This window comes from Oncorhynchus mykiss, chromosome 22, assembly GCF_013265735.2.
Source record: "Oncorhynchus mykiss isolate Arlee chromosome 22, USDA_OmykA_1.1, whole genome shotgun sequence".
Lineage (NCBI taxonomy): Eukaryota > Metazoa > Chordata > Actinopteri > Salmoniformes > Salmonidae > Oncorhynchus > Oncorhynchus mykiss.
This window is the reverse complement of record NC_048586.1, coordinates 27501642-27525988: the sequence shown is the minus strand read 5'-3', so window position 1 is coordinate 27525988 and position 24347 is coordinate 27501642. Positions and strand designations below refer to the sequence as shown.

The following is a 24347-nucleotide window of genomic DNA, read 5'->3' as shown; positions in this document are numbered from 1 at the left end:
ACACAAACCGGTGAGCCTGGCACCTACCACTGTACCATACCCTGTTCAAAGACATATTTAACTGTTGTCTTTCTTTTGTATATGTGTGCCATTCACCATCTGAATGGCACACATACAGTACATACTACCTCAATTGGCCCGAACCAATCAGTGCTCCCGCACATTGGCTAACCGGGCTATCTGCATTGTGTCCCGCCACCAACCATATCTACATGTACATACTACCTCAATTAGCCCGACTAACCGGTGTCTGTATGTAGCCTCGCCTACTTTTATAGCCTCGCTACTGTATGTAGCCTCGCCTTAGCCAAATACACAAACTCACTTTTCCCCAATTCCTAACATTCAATCCTAGTAAAAATTCCCTGTCTTAGGTCATTTAGGATCACCACTTTATTTTAAGAAAGTGAAATGTCAGAATAATAGTGATTTATTTCAGATTTTATTTCTTTCATCACATTCCCAGTGGGTCAGAAATGTACATGCACTCAATTAGTATTTGGTAGCATTGCCTTTAAATTGTTTAACTTGGGTCAAACATTTTGGGTAGCCTTCCACAAGCTTCCCACAGTAAGTTGGGTGAATTTTGGCCCATTCCTCCTGACAGAGCTGGTGTAACTGAGTCAGGTTTGTAGGCCTCTTTGCTCACACATGCTTTTTCAGTTCTGCCCACAAATGTTCTCTAGGATTGGGGTCAGGGCTTTGTGATGGCCACTCCAATACCTTGACTTTGTTGTTCTTAAGCCATTTGCCACAACTTTGTAAGCATGCTTGGGGTCATTGTCCATTTCAAAGACCTATTTGCAACCAAGCTTTAACTTCCTGACTGATGTCTTGAGATGTTGCTTCAATATATTCACATATTTCCACAATATATCCACAATTTTCCATACTCATGATGCCATCTATTTTGTGAAGTGCGCCAGTCCCTCCTGCAGCAAAGCACCCCCACAATATGATGCTGCCACCCCCGTGCTTCACGGTTGGGATGGTGTTCTTCGGCTTGCAAGCCTCTCCTTTTCCTCCAAACATAACGATGGTCATTATGGCCAACAGTTCTATTTTTGTTTCATCAGACCAGAGGACATTTCTCCAAAATGTACGATCTTTGTCCCCATGTGCAGTTGAAAACCATAGTCTGTCTTTTTTATGGAGGTTATGGAGCAGTGGATTCTTCCTTACTGAGCAGCCTTTCAGGTTATGTCGACATAGGACTCGTTTTACTGTGGATATAGATACTTTTTGTACCTGTTTCCTCCATCTTCACAAGGTCCTTTGCTGTTGTTCTGGGATTGATTTGCACTTTTCACACCAAAGTACGTTCATCTCTAGGAGACAACGCATCTCCTTCCTGAGCGGTATGACAGCTGTGTGGTCCCATGGTGTTTATACATGCGTACTATTGTTTGTACAGATGAACGTGGTACCTTCAGGCGTTTGGAAATTGCTCCCAAGGATGAACCAGACTTGTGGAGGTCTATAATTTTCTTTCTGAGGTTTTGGCTGATTTATTTTTATTTTACCATTATGTCAAGCAAGGAGGCACTGAGTTTGAAGGTAGGCCTTGAAATACATCCACAGGTACACCTCCAATTGACTCAAATGACGCCAATTAGCCTATCAGCAGCTTCTAAAGCCATGGCATAATTTTCTGGAATTTTTGGAGCTGTTTAAAGGCTAAGTCAACTTAGTGTATGTAAACTTCTGAACCACTGGAATTGTGATACAGTGAATTGTAAGTGAAATAACCTGTCTGTAAACAATTGTTGGAAAAATACTTGTCATTCACAAAGTAGATGTTATAACCAACTTTCCAAAACTGAACTCTGTCTGAGAAGTAGTTGGTGAACCAGGTGAGGCAGTCATTTGAGAAACCAAGGCTATTGAGTCTGCCGATAAGAATACGGTGATTGACAGAGTCGAAAGCCTTGGCCAGGTTGATGAAGACGGCTGCACAGTACTGTCTTTTATCGATGGTGGCTATGATATCGTTTAGTACCTTGAGCATGGCTGAGGTTCACCCATGACCAGCTCGGAAACCGGATTGCACTGTGGAGAAGATAATGTGGGATTCGAAATGGTCAGTGATCTGTTTATTAACTTGGCTTTTGAAGACTTTAGAAAGGCAGGGCAGGATGGATATAGGTCTATAACAGTTTGGGTCTAGAGTGTCACCCCCTTTGAAGAGGGGGATGACCGTGGCAGCTTTCCAATCTTTAGGGATCTCGGACGATACGAAAGAGAGGTTGAACAGACTGGTAATAGGGATTGCAACCATGGTTGCGGATAATTTTAGAAACGTATACATTATTGTAATATACAACATTGTACGAGATCTTCAGTTTCTTGGCAATTTTTCGCATGGAATAGCCTTCATTTCTCAGAACAAGAATATACTAAAGAGTTTCACTAACTTTGTTTCTGGCCATTTTGAGCCTGTAATCGAACTCACAAATGCTGATGCTCCAGATACTCAACTTGTCTAAAGAAGGACAGTTTTATTGCTTCTTTAATCAGAACAGTTTTCAGCTGTGCTAACATAATTACAAAGGGGTTTTCTAATAATCAATTAGCCTTTTTAAAATGATAAACTTATATTAGCTAACACAATGTGCCATTGGAACACAGGAGTGATGGTTGCTGATAATGGACCTCTGTACGCCTATGTAGATGTTCCATAAAGAATCAGCCATTTCCAGCTACAATAGTTATTTACAATGTCTACACTGTATTTCTGATCAATCTTATGTTATTTTAATGGACAAAGAAATGTGATTTTCTTTGAAGGTGGCTTTTAAAAAGCATATTGATGAGTTATCAAGCTGGGAATGAAAACAGGCTTCTTCTATAGAAATAGGTCTGGCTTATTGCTAAATAGTAGAAAACATATTATTTAGGCGACGTTCCTATCGGTCCTAGACAATGGCGACACCATCTATTTGAACACAGCTGCCACTTCATTAAAGCCGTTAAATGCAGTTTTTATTACGGGTGACAATTTTAGTACTCATCACTGCATTCTCTATCAGAAAGTTGGTTGGCCCTCTTTGATGTCAAGTAGGTTGATACATTGCTATGTATTAATTTATAAAGTCCTTTTACAAAAAGTCCCCCTGTACCTAACATCTTTACTAAACTTTAGACATACAAGTACCACATGGATGGCTAACTCTGGCAATTCCTTTGAGCTCTACTGAATTAGGTAAATCAGCTTTTAGTTTTTTTGCCCTTTATTTGTGGAACTATCTTCAAAATGTTTTTAAATGTATGTTTTGGTGCACTCAGGGCAATTCAGAAAGCTGATTTGAGGACCTTACTACTGATGAATCATGAATCTGTTTTTTTTTTTTATATGACCATGTTTTTCTTCCTGCCTGCGTTTTGTGTATTTTCTGTAATTTATGTAATTCAGGGCTCATCTGTAAAAGAGACCTTGGTCTCAGTATTACTCCCTGATAAAAATAAAGGTTAACTAAAAACGTTACTAGCTTTAGCATGGGAAAACTACTGCTTCCACCACTTATTTTCTCTTGTGCTTTAATGAGGGATGTGTCATCACTTTTTTTTAAAGAATTTATAGGTCCCACCTATTGCAAGTCAAAATGTGATTCCACTTCATTCCACTGACACTCCAAAATTCTGTTCAGCTTCTGAGTACAGCTTCTTAAAGGGCGGCAGGGTAGCCTAGTGGTTAGAGCATTGGACTAGTAACCGGAAGGTTGCAAGTTCAAACCCCCGAGCTGACAAGGTAGTGGGGTGAACAGGCCGTGGCTCAGGTGCTTGATATCCTTGATGATCTTTTTGGGTTTCCTGTGACATAGAACAGGCAGTTAACCCACTGTTCCTAGTCAGTCATTGAAAATAAGAATTTGTTCTTTACTGACTTGCCTAGAGGTAAAGGTAAAATAAAAAAAATGATAATTACAGAGGCATAAATATCATACCACCCCAAAACTGTGGAATTACCGTTTTTGTAATGGTTTGAGGTTTGCATGTCTTGGGGGTATGATATTTGTGCGTTTAACTTTCTCACTCATCAATATTCACAATTCATTGAGGACTATCCGTAATCATGGTAGCATTCACATTAATGTAGAAGTGTTTAGAAACATATATTCTTATTTAGAATAAAAGTGACTACAAAATGACACAATACATTATTTACCATTCATTTCTATAGGGCACAACATAATCTGAAACGCAACCAAAACAAATAGCAAATGCATCCAACAAGTTGTAGAATCACACACGCCAGGTAAAAACGTGGACATTAGATTAAATGATCTATAATCATTAAAAACAAAACGGGAGGGGTCAACTTGGTGGGGAGGTCTGGGGGTCCTCCCATTTTTGGGGGCATCTAGAGCTCATTTCCTGCCTTTATAGACAATCTAATATGATCCATGGCCCTTCTAGCCGTCTCTATTTAGAACAACAAAAAGTAAGCAAAAATGCCCACATTCATCAAGCTAAGAAAGAGATCATTATTAAATATGTTTAAGGGATTGATGACAGAACTATATTTTTTTTCAGTGTAATTCCTATCATAAGCCTAATAGTACTGTAGACCTCTTTTTACTTGCACACAATTTAGCTGGGTCATCCCGTCTTGCCCCTAGGGGTCCATTGCCATGCAGCGCCCCAACACACCTCACTCAGCTTTAGGATCTTAGTGAAACATTCATTATTGGTTTCAGGTGTGTTAGGCCAAGGCCAGAGTGACAACCAACAGTGCGGCAGACCCCCAGGGCCAGGAATGAGCAGCCCAGCAGCTAAGGATTGCCTAACAGTCTCCACTATCAACATTTCCAAGCAAACAAAAACAGGGAGAAGGGAGAATCTTAGGACATGCTGAGATAAAAGAAAATACTCTTTGCCAGAATTCAGCCAGTGTTCACAAGACCATAAAATATGCAAAAATGGCCCCTTTTGTGTTTTACACCTCCAGCAGAAGAATAACAATTCTGAGTGCATGATATTCAGTTTCACTGGCATATAGTATGTTCTATGAGTGGTCTTAAACTGCAGTAATTTATGTATGAGATTATATGAACATGGCTGGGCATTCTATCATATCTGTATCCATTCATCACCATCAATAGCATCTCCCAGGTCTTCCTCACATTTTTGTGCCATCGGGAAAAGCCTCTATCAACCCTTAATACAATTTGTAAATTAACTTCAGAGGTTTGTCAGATTGCTTTAAAATAGTTTATTGCTTGTCCAGTGTTTGCTGCACAGAGGGAATAAAGTGTTGTCACAGACTGGCTTCCCTAGCTGCCTGACCCTGATGTGACCCCTGTTACCATCTGATCTTGCTCAGATGAGGCATGACAAAGAATTACCTTTGTGTACATTTAATATATTGGTCTTCAATCATTTGGCAGCTGTTTGATTCAGGTCTAGTGTGGTTGAGGCAAAAATAATAGCTGAAGTTAGTGCTCTAGCTAGCTCTAGCTAATGGGACAATGCAATGATACATCATCAAATTGACTTCTGTTGAAATGGGACAAAACAAAGTCCATAAAACATTTCAAAACACTACAAAACAGCTGTTAGATACTGCTACCTGACAGATAACTGAAGGCTAGCTAGAGCTGGCTGTGGTAGCTACTAGCTAACTAACTAGCTGCTAGTAGCTAGTTCGTTCACTTCCGTCGAGGGGGGATGAAACATTAGCTAACGTAACATGTCTAACGTGACATGTCAGTTACACGACTAACTCAGCACTGAGAATAAATATTTTTTCCTGTCAAACAGCAGTTCCCTTGCCAGCTAGATCAGTCAACTAAAGAGTAGCTAGTTTCTGCTTGCTTTTACAATGGAGAAAAAGCAAAAAAGAAAAAGTTTATATCTCCCGTGCTGGTTCTATATCCCAGCCTTTCAGAAACTTTGCCATCACACAGCCTGTCCTCAGGTTCTGTGGTGTCTGTATGGTCCTAAATTCTGTCAGCTCAAACTGGAAATACAGCCTTCCTGCCCTGAGGAATCTGCAGAGTGCCTTCTGTTATCATGAAGTGCTTTGAGAGACTAGTTAGGGATCATATCACCTCTACTTTTCCTGAGACCCTAGACCCACTTCAATTTCAAAGGCAAGGTCAGTACAGGTGCATCAAAGCTGGGACCGAGAGACTGAAAAACAGCTTCTATCTCAAGGCCATCAGACTGTTAAACAGCCATCACTAACATTGAGTGGCTGCTGCCAACATACTGACTCAAATCTCTAGCCACTTTAATAATAAAAAATTGGATGTAATAAATGTATCACTAGTCACTTTAAACAATGCCACTTTATATAATGTTTACATACCCTACATTACTCATCTCATATATTTCCTGTACTCTATACCATCTACTGCATCTTGCCTATGCCGTTTGGCCATCGCTCATCCATATATTTATATGTACATATTCTTATTCATTCCTTCACACTTGTGTGTTAAAGGTAGTTGATGTGAAATTGTTAGATTACTTGTTAGATATTACTGCATGGTTGGAACTAGAAGCACAAGCATTTTGCTACACTCGCATTAACATCTGCTAACCATGTGTATGTGACCAATAAAATTTGATTTGATTTTGAATTTGTATACCACCCCAATAGATCCACAGACAATGCAATCACCTGCACATTGCCCTATCCCATCTGGACAAGAGGAATACCTATGTAAGAATGCTGTTCATTGACTATAGCTCAGCGTTCAACACCATAGTACCCTCCAAGCTCATCATTAAGCTTGGGGCCCTTGGTCTGAACCCCACCCTGTGCAACTGGGTCCTGGACTTCCTAATGGGTCGCCCCCCCAGGTGGTGAAGATAGGAAACAACACCTTCACTTCACTGATCCTCAAAACAGAGGACCCACAAGGGTGCATGCTCGGCCCCCTCCTGTAGTCCCTGTTCACTCATGACTGCGTGGCAACGCAGACCTCCAACTCAATTATTAAGTTTGCAGACAACACAACCGTGGTAGGCCTGAAGATCAACAATGACAAAACAGCCTACAGGGATTAGGTGAGGGCCCTGGTGGAGTGGTGGCAGGAAAATAATCTCTCACTCAATGTCAACAAAACAAAGGAGCTGATCGTGGACTTCAGGAGACAGCACGCCCCTATACACATCGACGGGACCGCAGTGGAGAAGGTTAAAAGCTTCAAGTTCATCGGCGTACACATCACTGACCATCTGAAATGGTCCACCCTCAACAGCGACTCTTCAACATCATGAGTCTGAAGAAATTTGGCTTGACCCCTAAGACCCTCACAAACTTTTACAGATGCACAATTGAGAGCATCCTGTCGGGCTGTATCACCGCCTGGTACGGCAACTGCACTGCACGCAACTGCAGAGCTCTCCAGAGGGTAGTGCGGTCTGCCCAATGCACAATGCCTGCCCTACAGGACACCTACAGCACCCGATGTCACAGGAAACCCAAAAAGATCATCAAGGATATCAAGCACCCGAGCCATGGCCTGTTCACCCCACTACCATCCAGAAGGCTAGGTCAGTACAGGTGCATCAAAGCTGGGACCGAGAGACTCAAAAACAGCTTCTATGTCAAAGCCATCAGACTGTTAAATAGCCATCATTAGCCGGCCACCACCCGGTTACTCAACCCTGCCCCATATATATAGACATGGAATAACTGGTCACTTTAATAATGGCTCACTAGTCACTTTAATAATGTTTACATACCGTACTGCTTTACTCATTTCATACTGACACTGACTCAACTCCAGCCACTTTAATAATGGGAATTGATGGGAAATTATGTAAATATATCACTAGCCACTTTAAACAATGCTACCTTATATAATGTTACTTACCCTACATTATTCATCTCATATGCATACGTATATACTGTACTCTATATCATCGACTGTATCCTTATGTAATACATGTATCACTAGCCACTTTAACTATGCCACTTTGTTTACATACTCATCTCATATGTATATACTGTACTCGATACCATCTACTGTATCTTGCCTATGCTGCTCTGTACCATCACTCATTCATATATCCTTATGTACATATTCTTTATCCCCTTACACTGTGTACAAGACAGTAGTTTTGGAATTGTTAGTTAGATTACTTGTTGGTTATTACTGCATTGTCGGAACTAGAAGCACAAGCATTTCGCTACACTCGCATTAACATCTGCTAACCATGTGTATGTGACAAATAAAATTTGATTTGATTTGATGTATTGTAATGACCTGACTAGATCATAAAGGAAAAATTGTCCAGACAGAGGCTTGAGTTTACTAATTGACGGTTTATTAACCCAAATTTACACAGGCTACTGTTTGGCTGTAGCCCACGCCAAATAAATGAAAGATAACACACAAGCCAACCCGTGACCTTCTCTTGTGAAGGCCAGACGTAAGAGAGAACAAAGGCTTAACCTGGTTTTAACTGCCAATGCTCCATCCCCCTGCCCAACCCCCCTCCACGCCACTCCGGCATTCCCATGATTGCCAGATAGCAGGTTGAACTATGGGTACTGGTGAGTACAACACAACCACCTACTAGCCTAACACATAACACACAGCTAGCTGGTCGCTACAGTTTACTGTATTCTATTCTACTGTATTTTAGTCAATGCCACTCTGACATTGCTCGTCCTAATATTTATATATTTCCTAATTCCATTATTTTACTTTAGATGTGTGTGTATTGCTGTGAATTGTTAGATACTACTGCACTGCGGGAGCTAGGAACACAAGCATTTCGCTACACCCACAGTAACATCTGCTAAATATGTGTATGTGACCAAAACAATTTGATGGTCCTAAAGCACACTGGTGCTGCGTTGTGTATCACAGTGCAATGATAAAACACATTTGTTGCAGCTTGGAAATTGAAACTTAATGTCCCAGAAATCTTAGCGTAACCATCAAAAACATAACTGGCTACACCGTGTTGTATAAGGAAGGACACATAAATCGGCGTCCATGCGCATGAAGGCATAACAGCTAGCTAGCTAAGTATGTTACATAAGGATTATTTTTGCTAGTGTGTTGTTAAATATCTTCTCTACTGAATGTTTAATTGTGCTCTGCTCTTAAATAATTCGGTACGACTGATCTTGACATACAGTATTACAAGCTAATGTTTTTCTAAAATATAGCTTTGTATGTAAGCTAACGTTAGCTAGATAACTAGTCTAGACATATAGTTTTGGTTCTAGCAGATGGTGTGGTTTTGGTTTTGCAAATTGAATTTCTACGTGATATTAAGTTACCTATAATGTGACATCAGCTATAGGAAACTGTTTGTCTTTAGTTAAATAACTACCTACAATCAATCACAATGTTGCCATCAATTTGGGAAGCTAGCAAATATATTGAGAACTGTCACTTTGTAACACATGTAGCAGAGTATCTTCTCGTGTAAAGTTGGCTCCATTTTCACTCTGCGTTCTATGATGGTCCGTTATATCCGGGATCCTTGGGACATCCCTACCCAATTTTGAAGTTGGCGTTTATTATGGTTAATGGTAGGGACGTACCAAGGATATGAGATAACATTGACCGTTTTATGATGATGCCATGCAGCTAATCGCTTACACTGTTTATTTTACAGCCTGAAAAATGTCCTCCATGTCTGCTGCCAGCGTCGGGCCATTGAGGGCCATTGAGGGCACAGAGAAGAAACCACTGAAACCCTGTTGTGCGTGCCCCGAGACGAAGAAAGTCAGGGATGTTTGGTAGGCTTACATGTATTGGAACTTGAATGGCATTATACTTGTAAAGTGAAAGTTTCCCGTGGACTGTCTTCTCTGGAGTATGCAGTTCAGTGGCGGTCTCTGCCATTTATGATGAGGGAGGACGATTTTGTTTTTACATGAGCATGGCCTTATTTCTATTACATCATGTTGGATGACTGTCTTTCATATTCCATTCACCCAGTTCAATGTAACATGATACTCAAATGTTCCTTATACCCATTATGAGGTTGCTACAACCTGGCTTATGAAGGAAAGTTTACAACGTACACCGGTTGAGAGAGAAATTTGAGATGATAGTGACACATGGACAGACAGTGACACATTCAATACCACCTTGCACACTCTTGCCTGCTTCTAGATTATCTAGGGTGTAATCATTAGTCCAACAGTTGCAAACAAGAGTTTCTATTGGACAAATTAGTATTTTTATCCCTGTTTCGTTTTCTTCCGTTTAAGAAACATTTTTCAAAAGAATCAGAGGAATGAATACACCCCTGATCACGCATAAACACAGTTCACTTTCATAGCAGCCACGTTGTATTCATTCTTGCCTCTATATACTCTACTCCTCTCACCTTTTCCCTTCGTTTGTGAACTTCAATGAACAACACATCATCTGTATGTGACCAGGTAAAAAAAACTTTACAAGCCAAACCATTTCATAACTGCTACGCACAGCCTACATCGTTGTCCCCATTTTAGCTAAAGTAACGTCCTAGTCAACATAGCTAATGGACCTAATGCGTTACTAAACGCTCAACAATCATGCAGTAACGTTAGTGTATAGTCAGTAAACAATTGCACTGGCGGGCCCCGGTGGCAATAAATAAAACCAAGAACAGCTCTACTTGGCAGACTTCCAGTGTTGTTTTGGATAGTCATAGCCAGCTATCTAACATGGCATTTGCTAGCTAAGTAAGTGAAACTGAAAGTGAAAAAAAAAAACTCCTTCATTTTTGAAGAAACACATTTGTTAACTCTTCAAAAATGGTCTTTCTCTCTCTTTGAGTCAACTACCCACCACATTTTTTGCACTGCAGCGCTAGCTAGCTGTAGCTTATGCTTTCAGTATTAGATTTATTCTCTGATCCTTTGATTGGGTGGACACCATGTCAGTTCATGCTGCAAGAGCTCTGATTGGTTGGAGGACGTCCTCTGGAAGTTGTCATAATTACTGTGTAAGTCTATGGAGGGGGGTAAAGAACCAATAGCCTCCTAGGTTTTGTATTGAAGTCAATGTATCCAGAGGAGGATGGAAGCTAGCTGTCCCTGGGCTACACCATGGTGCTACCCTACAGAGTGCTGTTGAGGCTACTGTAGACCTTCATTGCAAAACAGTGTGTTTTAATCAATTATTTGGTGACGGTAATATATTTAGTATAGTTTTATCTAAAAAGGATATATTTTTCAATGTTTTACCATTTTTATGAAATTCACTGAGGAGTATGGTCCTCCCCTTCCTTCTCTGAGGAGCTTCCACTGATGCAGTTGCTGATGACAATTTCCTCTGTTTCAGCATCATTGAGAAGGGTGAAGAAAGTTGCACAGATCTCATCGAGGCACATAAGGATTGTATGAGGGCGCTTGGATTCAAGATTTAATATAACTCCATATAATAAGTGGTCGGTGAGTCTCAAATATGTCTATTGATCTTGCATGTCGTGACGCATAATTTAGCCTCACTTGTAGTGCCTATGTTGTGAAAATAACATTCTGCCCGAGATGAGTCCTGTATCCTCAAAATGGCTCAAATGTCCTAGAAATCCTGTTAAAGCCAGTTTTCAGATAAGAAAAACTCTGTGTAGGTTTTAGGATGATGTTAAGACACTGCTCAGACACAGACTGAGCCAGGAATAAATCAACTCCCAAAACTTTCTCAGCTGGTAATCACAACAGTTTGAGTAAGGTACAACAAAGGAAAGCTGGTGATGACGCTCATTGACCAAGTTGCAAATGATGGGGAATAACCAATGATGAACAGTGCCTTCAGAAAGTATTCAGACCCTTTGATTTTTTCCCACATTTTGTTACGTTACAGCCTTATTCTAAAATGGAAGAAAGAAAAAAAATCCTCAGCAATCTACACACACTAGCCCATAATGACAAAGTGTAAACAGGTTTTTAGACATTTTTGAAAATGTATATTTATATATTTTTAAAGATACCTTATTTACAAAAGTATTCAGACTCTTTGCTATGAGACTCGACATTGAGCTCAGGTGCATCCTGTTTCCATTGATCATCCTTGATGTTTCTACAACTTGATTGCAGTCCACCTGTGGTAAATTCAATTGATTGAACATGACGGTCCCCAAGCACAAAGTGGCCTCCATCATTCTTAAATGGAAGAAGTTTGGAACCACCAAGACTCTTCTTAGAGCTGGCCACCCGGCCAAACTGTGCAATTGGGGGAGGGTCTTGGTCATGGTCGCTCTGACAGAGCTCTAGTGTTCCTCTGTGGAGATGGGAGAACCTTCCAGAAGGACAACCTTCTTTGCAACACTCCACCAATCAAGGTCTTTATGGTTGAGTGGCCAGATGGAGGCCACTCCTCAGTAAAAGGCACATGACAGCCCGCTTGGAGTTTGCCAAAAGGCACCTAAAGGACTCTGACCATGAGAAACAAGATTCTTTGGTCTGATTAAACCAAGATGGAACACTTTGGCCTGAATGCCAAGCGTCACATCTTGAGGAAACCAGGCACCTTCCCTACGGTGAAGCATGGTGGTGGCAGCATCATGTTGTGGGGATGTTTTTCAGCGGCAGGGACTGGGAGACTAGTCAGGTCTGAGGCAAAGATGAACGGAATAAAGTACAGAGAGATCCTTGATTAAAAACCTGCTCCAGAGCGCTCAGGACCTCAGACTGGGGTGAAGGTTCACCTTCCAACAGGAAAATTACCCTAAGCACACAGCCAAGACAACACAGGAGTGGCTTTGGGACAAATCTCAATGTTCTTAAGTGGCCTAGCCAGAGCCCGGACTTGAACCCGATCGAACATCTCTGAAGAGACCCTGTAAATAGCTGGGCAGCAATGCTCCCCATCCACCCTTCAGAGCTTGAGAGGATCTGCAAAGAAGAATGGGAGAAACTCCCCAAATACAGGTGTGCCAAGCTTGTAGCATCATACCCAAAAAGACTCAATGCTGTAATCGCTGCCAAAGGTGCTTCAACAAAGTACTGAGTAAAGGTTCTGAATACTTATTTAAGATTCATTTTAGTTTTTAATAAATTATCAAAAAACGTTTTTTTGCTCTGTCATTATGGGCTATTGTGTGTAGATTGGGGGGGATTTAAAAAAAGTTATACATTTTAGAATAAGGCTGTAACCTTACATAATGCGGAAAAAGTCAAGTGGTCTGAACTTTCAGAAGGCACTGTATATAAACTCCGGATTGCTGATTCTATGTATTGGCCATTTAGAGGCTTTGAAGCCACTGGTAGGCCATATGACAATCCACAGTGGGAGCATAGGAATTCATGGAATTCTACAGTATTTTAATAAATTATTTCATGGACAAAGGTTTCACGTATTTTTGTTGTTGTAGTGGGGACAGTAGCATTAGTAGTCTCCAAAAGTTATACTAAAAGGAAGAAAAAAAATCTCACATTATAATTTAAAAGTATGCATTAAGCCTGTGTCTGTAATACAATTAATATTGCACAAACAAATGTAGACATTATTACATGCATTTATATAGCTCCCACATGTATTTTCTTTTAAAGTGGTGGGTGATTGCCAAGATGGAGACATGGTGGCATCAACACAGCAACCCCCCCCCATCAGTCAGTCTAGTGGGTATATACAGTGCATTCGGAAAGTATTCAGGCCCCTTGATTTCTTCCACATTTTGTTACGTTATAGCCTTATTCTAAAATTGATTATTATTTTTCCTTATCAATCTACACACAATACCCCATAATGACAAATCAAAAACAGGTTTTTAGAAATTGTTGCTAATTTATTAGAAATAAAAAAGTCAAATCACATTTACATACAGTACCAGTAAAAAGTTTGGACACGTACTCATTTAAGGGTTTTTCCTTGTTTTCCTATTTTCTACATTGTCGAATAATAGTGAAGACATCAAAACTATGAAATAACACATGGAATCATGTAGTAACCAAAAAAAGTGTTAAACAGATCAAAATATAGTTGAGATTCTTCAAAGTAGCCACCCTTTGCCCTGATGACAGCTTTGCACACTCTTGGCACTCTCTCAACCAGTTTCGCCTAGAATGCTTTTCCAACAGTCTTGAAGGAGTTCCCAAATATGCTGAGCACTTGTTGCCTGCTTTTCCTTCACTCTGCGGTCCAACTCATCCCAAACCATCTCAGTTCGGTTGAGGTCGGGTGATTGTGGCCAATTCATCTGATGCAGCACTCCATCACCCTCCTTCTTGGTCAAATAGCCCTTACACAGCCTGGAGGTGTGTTGGGTCATTGTCTTGTTGAAAAATTAATGATAGTCCCACCAAGCGCAAACCAGATGGGATGGCGTATCGCTGCAGAATGCTGTGGTAGCCATGCTGTATAAGTGTGCCTAGAATTCTAAATAAATCTCTGACAGTGTCACCTGCAAAGCACCACCACCTCCATGCTTCATGGTGGGAACCACAAATGTGGATATCATCCGTTCACCTACTCTGCGTCTCACAAAGACACGGCAGTTGGAACCAAAAATCATCAGACCAAAAGACAGATGTCCATTGCTCATGTTTCATAGCCCAAGCAAGTCTCTTTTTCTTATTGGTGTCCTTTAGTAGTGGTTTATTTGCTGAAATTCGACCATGAAGGCCTGATTTATGCAGTCTCCTCTGAACAGTTGGTGTTGAGATGTCTGTTACTCTGTGCCGCATTTATTTGGGCTGCAATTTCTGAGGATGGTAACTCTAATGAACTTATCCTCTGCAGCAGAAGTAACTCTGGGTCTTCCTTTCCTGTGGCGGTCCTCATGAGAGACAGTTTCATCATAGCGACGTGATGGTTGTTGTGACTGCACTTGAAATGTTCCGTATTGACTGAACTTCATGTCTTAAAGTAATGGTGGACTGTTGTTTCTCTTTGCTTTTTTGAGCTGTTCTTGCTATAATATGAACTTGTTCTTTTACCAAATAGGGCTATCTTCTGTATACCCCCCTACCTTGTCACAACACAACTAATTGGCTCAAACGCATTAAGAAGTAAAGAAATGCATTCCAGGTGACTAGCTCATGAAGCTGGCTGAGAGAATGCCAAGAGTGTGCAAAGCTGTCATCAGGGCAAAGGGTGGCTACTTTGAAGAATCTAAAATATTAAATATATTTTGATTTGTTTAACACTTTGTTTTGTTTACTACATAACACATATGGGAATTATTTCATAGTTTTGATGTCTTTACTATTATTCTACAATGTAAAAATATAGAAAACCCCTGAATGAGTAGGTGTGTCCAAACGTTTGACTGGTACTGTATATGCAACTGCTCGACTAAAAATGCACAGGCCACGACCAACAGCATATCGATCAAATAATTGACCAGTCTACTAATTGGGGTCAGCCCTCCTTCGCATAGTTGATTGTGGCCTGTGGAATGTTGTCCCACTCCTCTTCAATGGCTGTGCGAAGTTGTTGGATATTGTCGGGAACTGGAACACTCTGTCTTACACGTCGATCCAGAGCATCTCAAACATGCTCAATGGGTCAATTGTCTGGTGAGTATGCAGGCCATGTAATAACTGGGACATTTTCTGCTTCCAGGAATTGTGTACAGATCCTTGCGAAATGAGGGTGTGCATTATCATGCTGAAACATGAGGTGAATGCGGCGGGTGAATGGCACGACAATGGGCCTCAGGATTTGGTCATGCTATCTCTGTTCATTCCAATTGCCATTGATAAAATAAAATTGTGTTTGTTGTCTGTAGCTTATGCCTACCTGCCAATACCATAACCTCACCGCCGCCATACGGCACTCTGTTCGCTACGTTGACATCAGCAAACCGCTTGCCCACACAACACCATACACATGGTCTGTGAGGCCGGTTAGACGTACTGCCAAATTTTCTAAAAAGACGTTTGAGGCTACTTATGGTAGAGCAATGAACATTAAATGATCTGGTAACAGCTCTGGTGGACATTCCTGCAGTCAGCATGCCCAATTGCATACTCCCTCAACTTGAGACATCTGTGGCATGACAGAACTGCACATTTGAGTGGCCTTAAATTGTCCCCAGCACAAGGTGCACCTGTGTAATGATCATGCTGTTCAATCAGCTTCTTGATATGCCACACCTGTCAGGTAAAAAAGTGGTAACCTTGTATAGCCGAGGACTTTGCTCATCCTCCAATGTCAAAGAAACGAAACAATGATATCCCCATATGCATTGGAGTCACGTCTTTCCCAGGTATTTTACAACTTGTATGTAGCATAAAGCATTGTGGACCAAAGTGCTGTTATACAGTAGATCACTTTTTATTTAAATATTTTCTTCAAAATCTGAAACTAACAAAGGGTAGGTCTGTACTTTTTGCCATTTTATTTAATAAAAGGTGGGCCTATGGCATACCCTCTCATACTCCCTCAATTCGAGTCCTGGTTTTAACTGAATAGCCCTTCACTGACAGTAAGGAGGTAGGCTATTTAAAGAGTGCATGTTGGGTGTAGGAATTTGCTAGGAAATCTATGGAAATAGACACCTGTAGCCTAATTTCGACTGTGAAGCAGGTATTATTTCTTATTATTTATTATACCTCTTATTTCTTAAATAGCAAGAAATGGGCTCCAACACAAAGTTGTTAGGAAAGTCTAATTAAAATGAAATAAATGATAGTTGTAGCAAGTAATTCAAGTTGACCTCTGGTCCTACTTCTCCGTGATCTCCTTCTCGAACTGAATAGGCTAAGATATTTCGTTTTTTGGAGTAGTAAATATACACTGCTCCAAAAAATAAAGGGAACACTAAAATAACACATCCTAGATCTGAATTAATGAAATATTCTTATTAAATAAAAAAGTCTTTACATAGTTGAATGTGCTGACAACAAAATCACACAAATTATCAATGGAAATCAAGTTTATCAACCCATGGAGGTCTGGATTTGGAGTCACTCAAAATTAAAGTGGAAAACCACACTACAGGCTGATCCAACTTTGATGTAATGTCCTTAAAACAAGTCAAAATGAGGCTCAGTAGTGTGTGTGGCCTCCACGTGCCTGTATGACCTCCCTACAACGCCTGGGCATGCTCCTGATGAGGTGGCGGATGGTCTCCTGAGGGATCTCCTCCCAGACCTGGACTAAAGCATCCGCCAACTCCTGGACAGTCTGTGATGCAGCGTGGCGTTGGTGGATGGAGCGAGACATGATGTCCCAGATGTGGTCAATTGGATTCAGGTCTGGGGAACGGGCGGGCCAGTCCATAGCATCAATGCCTTCCTCTTGCAGGAACTGCTGACACACTCCAGCCACATGAGGTCTAGCATTGTCTTGCATTAGGAGGAACCCAGGGCCAACCGCACCAGCATATGGTCTCAGAAGGGGTCTGAGGATCTCATCTCGGTACCTAATGGCAGTCAGGCTACCTCTGGCGAGCACATGGAGGCCTGTGCGGCGCCCCAAAGAAATGCCACCCCACACCATGACTGATCCACCGCCAAACCGGTCATGCTGGAGGATGTTGCAGGCAGCAGAACATTCTCACGGTGTCTTCAGACTCTGTCACGTCTGTCACATGTGCTCAGTGTGAACCTGCTTTCCTCTGTGAAGAGCACAGGGCGCCAGTGGCGAATTTGCCAATCTTGGTGTTCTCTGGCAAATACCAAATGTCCTGCACGGTGTTGGGCTGTAAGCACAACCCCCACATGTGGACGTCGGACCCTCATACGACCCTCATGGAGTCTGTTTCTGACCGTTTGAGCAGACACATGCACATTTGTGGCCTGCTGGAGGTCATTTTGCAGGGCTCTGGCAGTGCTCCTCCTGCTCCTCCTTGCACAAAGGCGGAGGTAGCGGTCCTGCTGCTGGGTTGTTGCCCTCCTACGGCCTCCTCCATGTCTCCTGATGTACTGGCCTGTCTCCTGGTAGCGCCTCCATGCTCTGGACACTACGCTGACAGACACGGCAAACCTTCTTGCCATAGCTCGCATTGATGTCCCATCCTGGATGAGCTGCACTACCTGAGCCACTTGTGTGGGTTATAGACTCCATCTCATGTTATCACTAGAGTGAAAGCACCGCCAGCATTCAAAAGTGACCAAAACATCAGTCAGGAAGCATAGGAACTGAGAAGTGGTCTGTGGTCACCACCTGCAGAACCACTCGTTTACTGGGGGTGTCTTGCTAATTGCCTATAATTTCCACCTGTTGTCTATTCCATTTGCACAACAGCATGTGACATTTATTGTCAATCAGTGTTGCTTCCTAAATGGACAGTTTGATTTCACAGAAGTGTGATTGACTTGGGAGTTACATTGTGTTGTTTAAGTGTTCCCTTTTATTTTTTTGAGCAGTGTATATATATTTTCAGAAGAAGCCTTAGACTCTCCTCCTGATCTGCCAATGTAAGCCTGCACAGCATTGGTTAGGCAGCACACATTTTTTTAAATGGCGCCAGAGCAGAGGCAGACGTTTTACGTGCCCACAACACGATTGTGTTTTTTTGTTTGTTTATCTGTGCTGTTTGCAACTTATTTTTTTACTATTTTTGTACATAATGTTGGCGCTACCGTCTGTTATGACCGAAAATAACTTCTAGACATCAGGACTGCGATTACTCACCACGGACGAGCAGAATCCTTTTTCTTTTTTCACAACTCTGACAAGCCTGAGGCGGAGGATATACGGCTCCCTCGGGAATAGGCCCCGACCCCAGTGATCTGCGTGAAGAGGAGGCGGAGAAAGAGAGGCCAGAGGGCGGGCTGCCTTCTGAGCAGTAGACGGCGATCGAATAAACCCCCACTCCCCTCAATTCTGCTCGCGAACATGCAATCTTTGGACAATGAAATGAATGAGTTATTCCGAAGATTAAACTACAAACAGGACATTAAAAACTGTAACATCTTATGCTTCAGAGTCGTGGCTGAACGATGACAATATCAACATACAGCTGGCTGGTTATACGATGTACCGGCAGGATAGAACAGCGACGTCTGGTAAGACAAGGGCGGCGGTCTATGTATTTTTGTAAACGACAGCTGGTGAACGATATCTAAGGAAGTCTCGAGCCATTGCTTGCCTGAGGTAGAGTTTCTCATGATAAGCTGCAGACCACATTACCTACCGGGAGAGTTCTCATCTATATTCTTTGTAGCTGTTTACATACAGTGCCTTGCGAAAGTATTCGGCCCCCTTGAACTTTGCGACCTTTTGCCACATTTCAGGCTTCAAACATAAAGATATAAAACTGTATTTTTTTGTGAAGAATCAACAACAAGTGGGACACAATCATGAAGTGGAACAACATTTATTGGATATTTCAAACTTTTTTAACAAATCAAAAACTGAAAAATTGGGCGTGCAAAATTATTCAGCCCCTTTACTTTCAGTGCAGCAAACTCTCTCCAGAAGTTCAGTGAGGATCTCTGAATGATCCAATGTTGACCTAAATGACTAATGATGATAAATACAATCCACCTGTGTGTAATCAAGTCTCCGTATAAATGCACCTGCACTGTGATAGTCTCAGAGGTCCGTTAAAAGCGCAGAGAGCATAATGAAGAACAAGGAACACACCAGGCAGGTCTGAGATACTGTTGTGAAGAAGTTTAAAGCCGGATTTGGATACAAAAAGATTTCCCAAGCTTAAAACATCCCAAGGAGCACTGTGCAAGCGTTAATATTGAAATGGAAGGAGTATCAGACCACTGCAAATCTACCAAGACCTGGCCGTCCCTCTAAACTTTCAGCTCATACAAGGAGAAGACTGATCAGAGATGCAGCCAAGAGGCCCATGATCACTCTGGATGAACTGCAGAGATCTACAGCTGAGGTGGGAGACTCTGTCCATAGGACAACAATCAGTCGTATATTGCACAAATCTGGCCTTTATGGAAGAGTGGCAAGAAGAAAGACATTTCTTAAAGATATCCATAAAAAGTGTCGTTTAACGTTTGCCACAAGCCACCTGGGAGACACACCAAACATGTGGAAGAAGGTGCTCTGGTCAGATGAAACAAAAATTGAACTTTTTGGCAACAATGCAAAACGTTATGTTTGGCGTAAAAGCAACACAGCTCATCACACCATCCCCACTGTCAAACATGGTGGTGGCAGCATCATGGTTTGGGCCTGCTTTTCTTCAGCAGGGACAGGGAAGATGGTTAAAATTGATGGGAAGATGGATGGAGCCAAATACAGGACCATTCTGGAAGAAAACCTGATGGAGTCTGCAAAAGACCTGAGACTGGGATGGAGATTTGTCTTCCAACAAGACAATGATCCAAAGCAAAATCTACAATGGAATGGTTCAAAAATAAACATATCCAGGTGTTAGAATGGCCAAGTCAAAGTCCAGACCTGAATCCAATCGAGAATCTGTGGAAAGAACTGAAAACTGCTGTTCACAAATGCTCTTCATCCAACCTCACTGAGCTCGAGCTGTTTTGCAAGGAGGAATGGGAAAAAATGTCAGTCTCTCGATGTGCAAAACTGATAGAGACATACCCCAAGCGATTTACAGCTGTAATCGCAGCAAAAGGTGGCGCTACAAAGTATTAACTTAAGGGGGCTGAATAATTTTGCACGCCCAATTTTTCAGTTTTTGATTTGTTAAAAAAGTTTGAAATATCCAATAAATGTCGTTCCACTTCATGATTGTGTCCCACTTGTTGTTGATTCTTCACAAAAAAATACAGTTTTATATCTTTATGTTTGAAGCCTGAAATGTGGCAAAAGGTCGCAAAGTTCAAGGGGGCCGAATACTTTCGCAAGGCACTGTATATTATGACATTTCAGCTAGATCTACTGTCTCTATTGTATTATGACAGACCAGCTAGATATACTGTATTTATTATATTACAACAGACCAGCTGTATCTACTGTCTCCATTTCACTTTGGCCATTGTTGTGGGCCTGCCCTCCTCTCAACAGCCTCAAATAGGCTATTTCATGTGGGTTGGGGTGGGGCGGCAGACACACGCATCTCACATTTAATTTACATTACATTTTTATATATTGCTTCTAAAATTAAAAAAAAATCACAAATAATATTTTTGATTATTAATTTCAAACAAGGGCATTAGCATGAGAATATCTTACCAGTCCAAAACATGTCCTCTCCGTTCAAAAAATATTCCTCCACTTGGGAATCGCTAAATGAATCCCCCTACAACAATCTCTGTCTCACTTTTCCGATCAATTTCTTCTAAAATTGTGTGTACACCTGTATATCTAGACTTCGATTTAGCTTTCCCTGACTTAGTCGCCATACTGATTGATATATAAACAGCTGAATCTGCACGTTTACCAAACAATGCTGTGCGCAATATGCGTAGCTCCTTCCGGTATAAAACTTCAATAGCGAATGACTCTCTTTACGCCGGAGTTTACTACATGGGTTGGTCTTCCAACACATAGCCAATGAGCTAAACAGCAATATGCAATGGTTATCTACCCAGCTAGATTTCAAGACGATCAGTGGTCATTGGGTTAAAATACAGTCAATCAACGAAACAGTGGTCATATCATTGGTGCACAGTGATGTCATTACTTGTTGTCTACAAATCGGTTTATTTCAGTCAATACGTCCCGCAAAATGGCCCATCAGGTTTGGTTGTGTTACAAACAAACCAGTTGATTGCAATGAAACCAAACATGACTGGAAAAGTCACGTTTTGTGTAGGTATTTACCCTCGAATGTGTCGTCAAATGGAATGAGACGGAATTCACGACACAAGCGGTTCACAAAATGTTTCGTGTTAGGCTATAAAAATAAATTTTATCAAACAAAAGATCATTCATTGTGTAACAATGAGCATTGGGATTGCAAACAGACGAAGATCATCAAAGGTAAACAGTTTATTTTAATGCAGTTTGTGATTTTGTTAGCCTGTGCTGGTTGAAATAGTTATTTTTTATGGGGCTCTATCCTCAGATAATCGCATCGTATTATTTCGCAGTAAATCATTTTTTAAATCTGACAACGCAGCTGGATTAGCAAGATTCTAGGCTTTTGATACATGTGAGACACTTGTATTTTCATGAATGTTTAATATGACTATTTATGTAGCGATCACTGTATGTTGTGGAATTTCAGCCCGCTACCGGGTTCTGTGCGCAGAGAGGTTAAGCTAAGGGCCCTGGGACGAAGCACATCATTAAGCTAGGGGCCCTGGGACTAAACTCCTCCCTCTGCAACTGGATCCTGGACTTCCTGATGGGCTGCTCCCAGTTGGTACGGGTAGGTAACAACATGCCACGCTGATCCTCAACACAGGGGCCCCTCAGGTGCGTGTTCTGCCCCATCCTGTACTCCCTGTTCACTCATGACTGCACGACTCCAACACCATCAAATTTGCTGATGACACAACAGTGGTAGAACTGATCACTGACAACAACGAGACAACCTACAGGGAGGTCAGAGACAACCTCTCCCTCAACGTGATCAAGACAAAGGAGATGATTGTGGACTACAGGAAAAAAAGGACTGAGCACGCCCCCATTCTCATCGACAGGGCTGCAGTGGAGCAGGTTGAGAGCTTCAAGTTCCTTGGTGTCCACATCACCAGCAAACTAACATGGTCCAAACACACCATGACAGTCGTGAAGCGGGCGCGACAAAACCTATTCCCACTCAGGAGACTGAAAAGATTTGGCATGGGTCGCAAGGCACTACAGAGGGTAGTGCGAACGGCCCAGTACATCACTGGGGCCAAGCTTCCTGCCATCCAGGACCTATACCAGGTGGTGTCAGAGGAAGGCCCTGAAAATTGTCAAAGATTGCAGCCATCCTAGTCATAGACTTGTTCTCTCTGCTACCACATAACAAGCGGTACCGGAGCGCCAAGTCAAGGTTCATGTACATACTACCTCAACTAACCGCACATTGCCCCTGCACATTGACTGTGTACCAGCAGCCCCCTGTATATATTATTTTTTACTGCTCCTCTTTAATTACTTGTTACTTTTATCTCTTATCCATATTTTTTTAAACTGCACTGTCGGTTAGGGTCTTGTAAGTGTTTCACTGTAAGGTCTACCTGTTGTATTCGGCGCATGTGACTAATAAAATTAGATTTGATCCACCAGAGCAGTCCAGGCTCAGGTTTGGAATAACCATTGCAGTGTGTAGTGCAGACTAGATATAACTTTGCTCTGTGCTTCTCCGCACATGCACTTCGTAGCCTGTAGGCCATTTATCATTTGATTTAGACCACACTAAATAGCCTGTAGGCTCACTTGATATTGCGTGCCCGGTGGAGAATCAGAGATGAGGGGCGGCATTGAGCACACATCGATAAATAGTACATCTGTCTATCTATCTCATCTTCTAATAAGCAATACATTCTAAAGCACTGAGAAATATACATTTAATCAATTACGAATTACATGACCCTCCCCTGGACTAGATTTAAAAAAAATACTAAACCCTCCAGTTGACTGAAATTTAATGACCCTCCCACATTTTCCTCCAGGTACCAATTCTGTGAATTTCGATCCAACCCTAATCAGTAGTAAACACTCTTCTGTCATTTTTATCTACATTAAAATAAAGTTAAAGATACAATATTCCGAAATCCATCTGCCATCTCCTGTTTGCCTAATTTCACTTTGACAAAACAAGTGTAGGTAGTCATTCAATCTAAACTGTCTAACCGCTGTGAAATATATTTTCAATAACCACAAATATAGTATTTTCAGCTGTTTTTGAAGCTGGTGTACAAAAGTAAAAGATGCAAAAACAAAACTTAAGGGAAGTATAGAAATAGCGCTCATGGAACAGATCTACCGCTTTTTAGACCTGCTTTCAATGAGAATGACAGTTCTACTAACACATTTTCTACTCTGAGATGCTTTGTGGATAAGGCCCCTAACTTCTGCATGTTTTGCAGTGTCCCCTGTAAGTTAGCATTTTCTGCCTTTTTTCTGCTGAAGTTGATGAAGCTGCTGATGTAGTGTTTGTTTATGGATAAGAGAAAATAACCTTTGGTGGTGCAGGGATTTTTTTTCTCTTGGATTGACTTAAAGGAGATCAATTGGATTAAATGTGATTTATTAAATGATGCTTGCAAGCAATGATGGGGACAAGTTTGTATATTGGTAGTGTTTTTATTTTGATCAGAGTATTCATAACCTTGTCACATTGAATTTACAACATTTCAGATGGTCTGACTGCTATATGAAATGGTTTTAAATGTGCTGAAGTTGACACTCCTCTGTTCTCCTTTTGCAGTGTGCCGTTGGTGGCCGGCTGTCCGGAAGGAGACCTGGGATATTTCTTGTTTGTATTTATACTGCAACCTGAATGGAAGATGTGCTGCAAGGATGGTGTTCCACTGAGTGAAATGTGTTGTCTTAATGCTCAGATTTTCTGAATGATGTGAATCTTGTTCTGCTGATTTAGAATTAAATATATGTCCTATGCAAAATGACTTTGTTTTTACATGGCAGGATGAACCACAATTAAATGAATTGTAT

The 24347-nt window shown here is 41.5% G+C and overlaps 1 protein-coding gene across 3 annotated transcripts; it reads left to right on the top strand.

Moving 5' to 3' along the window:
* The first annotated feature begins 8359 nt into the window (after positions 1 to 8359).
* On the top strand, positions 8360 to 24298 carry LOC110501672 (cytochrome c oxidase copper chaperone). Of its 3 annotated transcripts, XR_005038805.1 has the most exons (5): positions 8527 to 8990; positions 9589 to 9712; positions 11250 to 11359; positions 15474 to 15530; positions 24103 to 24298. XR_005038805.1 is itself a non-coding variant. In XM_021579395.2 (4 exons), the coding sequence occupies exons 2-3, from the start codon at positions 9597 to 9599 to the stop codon at positions 11332 to 11334; spliced, it is 201 nt and encodes a 66-aa protein (XP_021435070.1). In that variant the 5' UTR covers positions 8360 to 8509; positions 9589 to 9596; the 3' UTR covers positions 11335 to 11359; positions 24103 to 24298. The 3 variants fall into 3 exon arrangements, 2 of the variants coding, with proteins under 2 accessions (XP_021435070.1, XP_021435069.1); XM_021579395.2 differs by lacking the exons at positions 8527 to 8990; positions 15474 to 15530 and adding an exon at positions 8360 to 8509; XM_021579394.2 differs by lacking the exon at positions 15474 to 15530 and having other exon boundaries at positions 8528 to 8990.
* Positions 24299 to 24347: the final 49 nt, after the last annotated feature.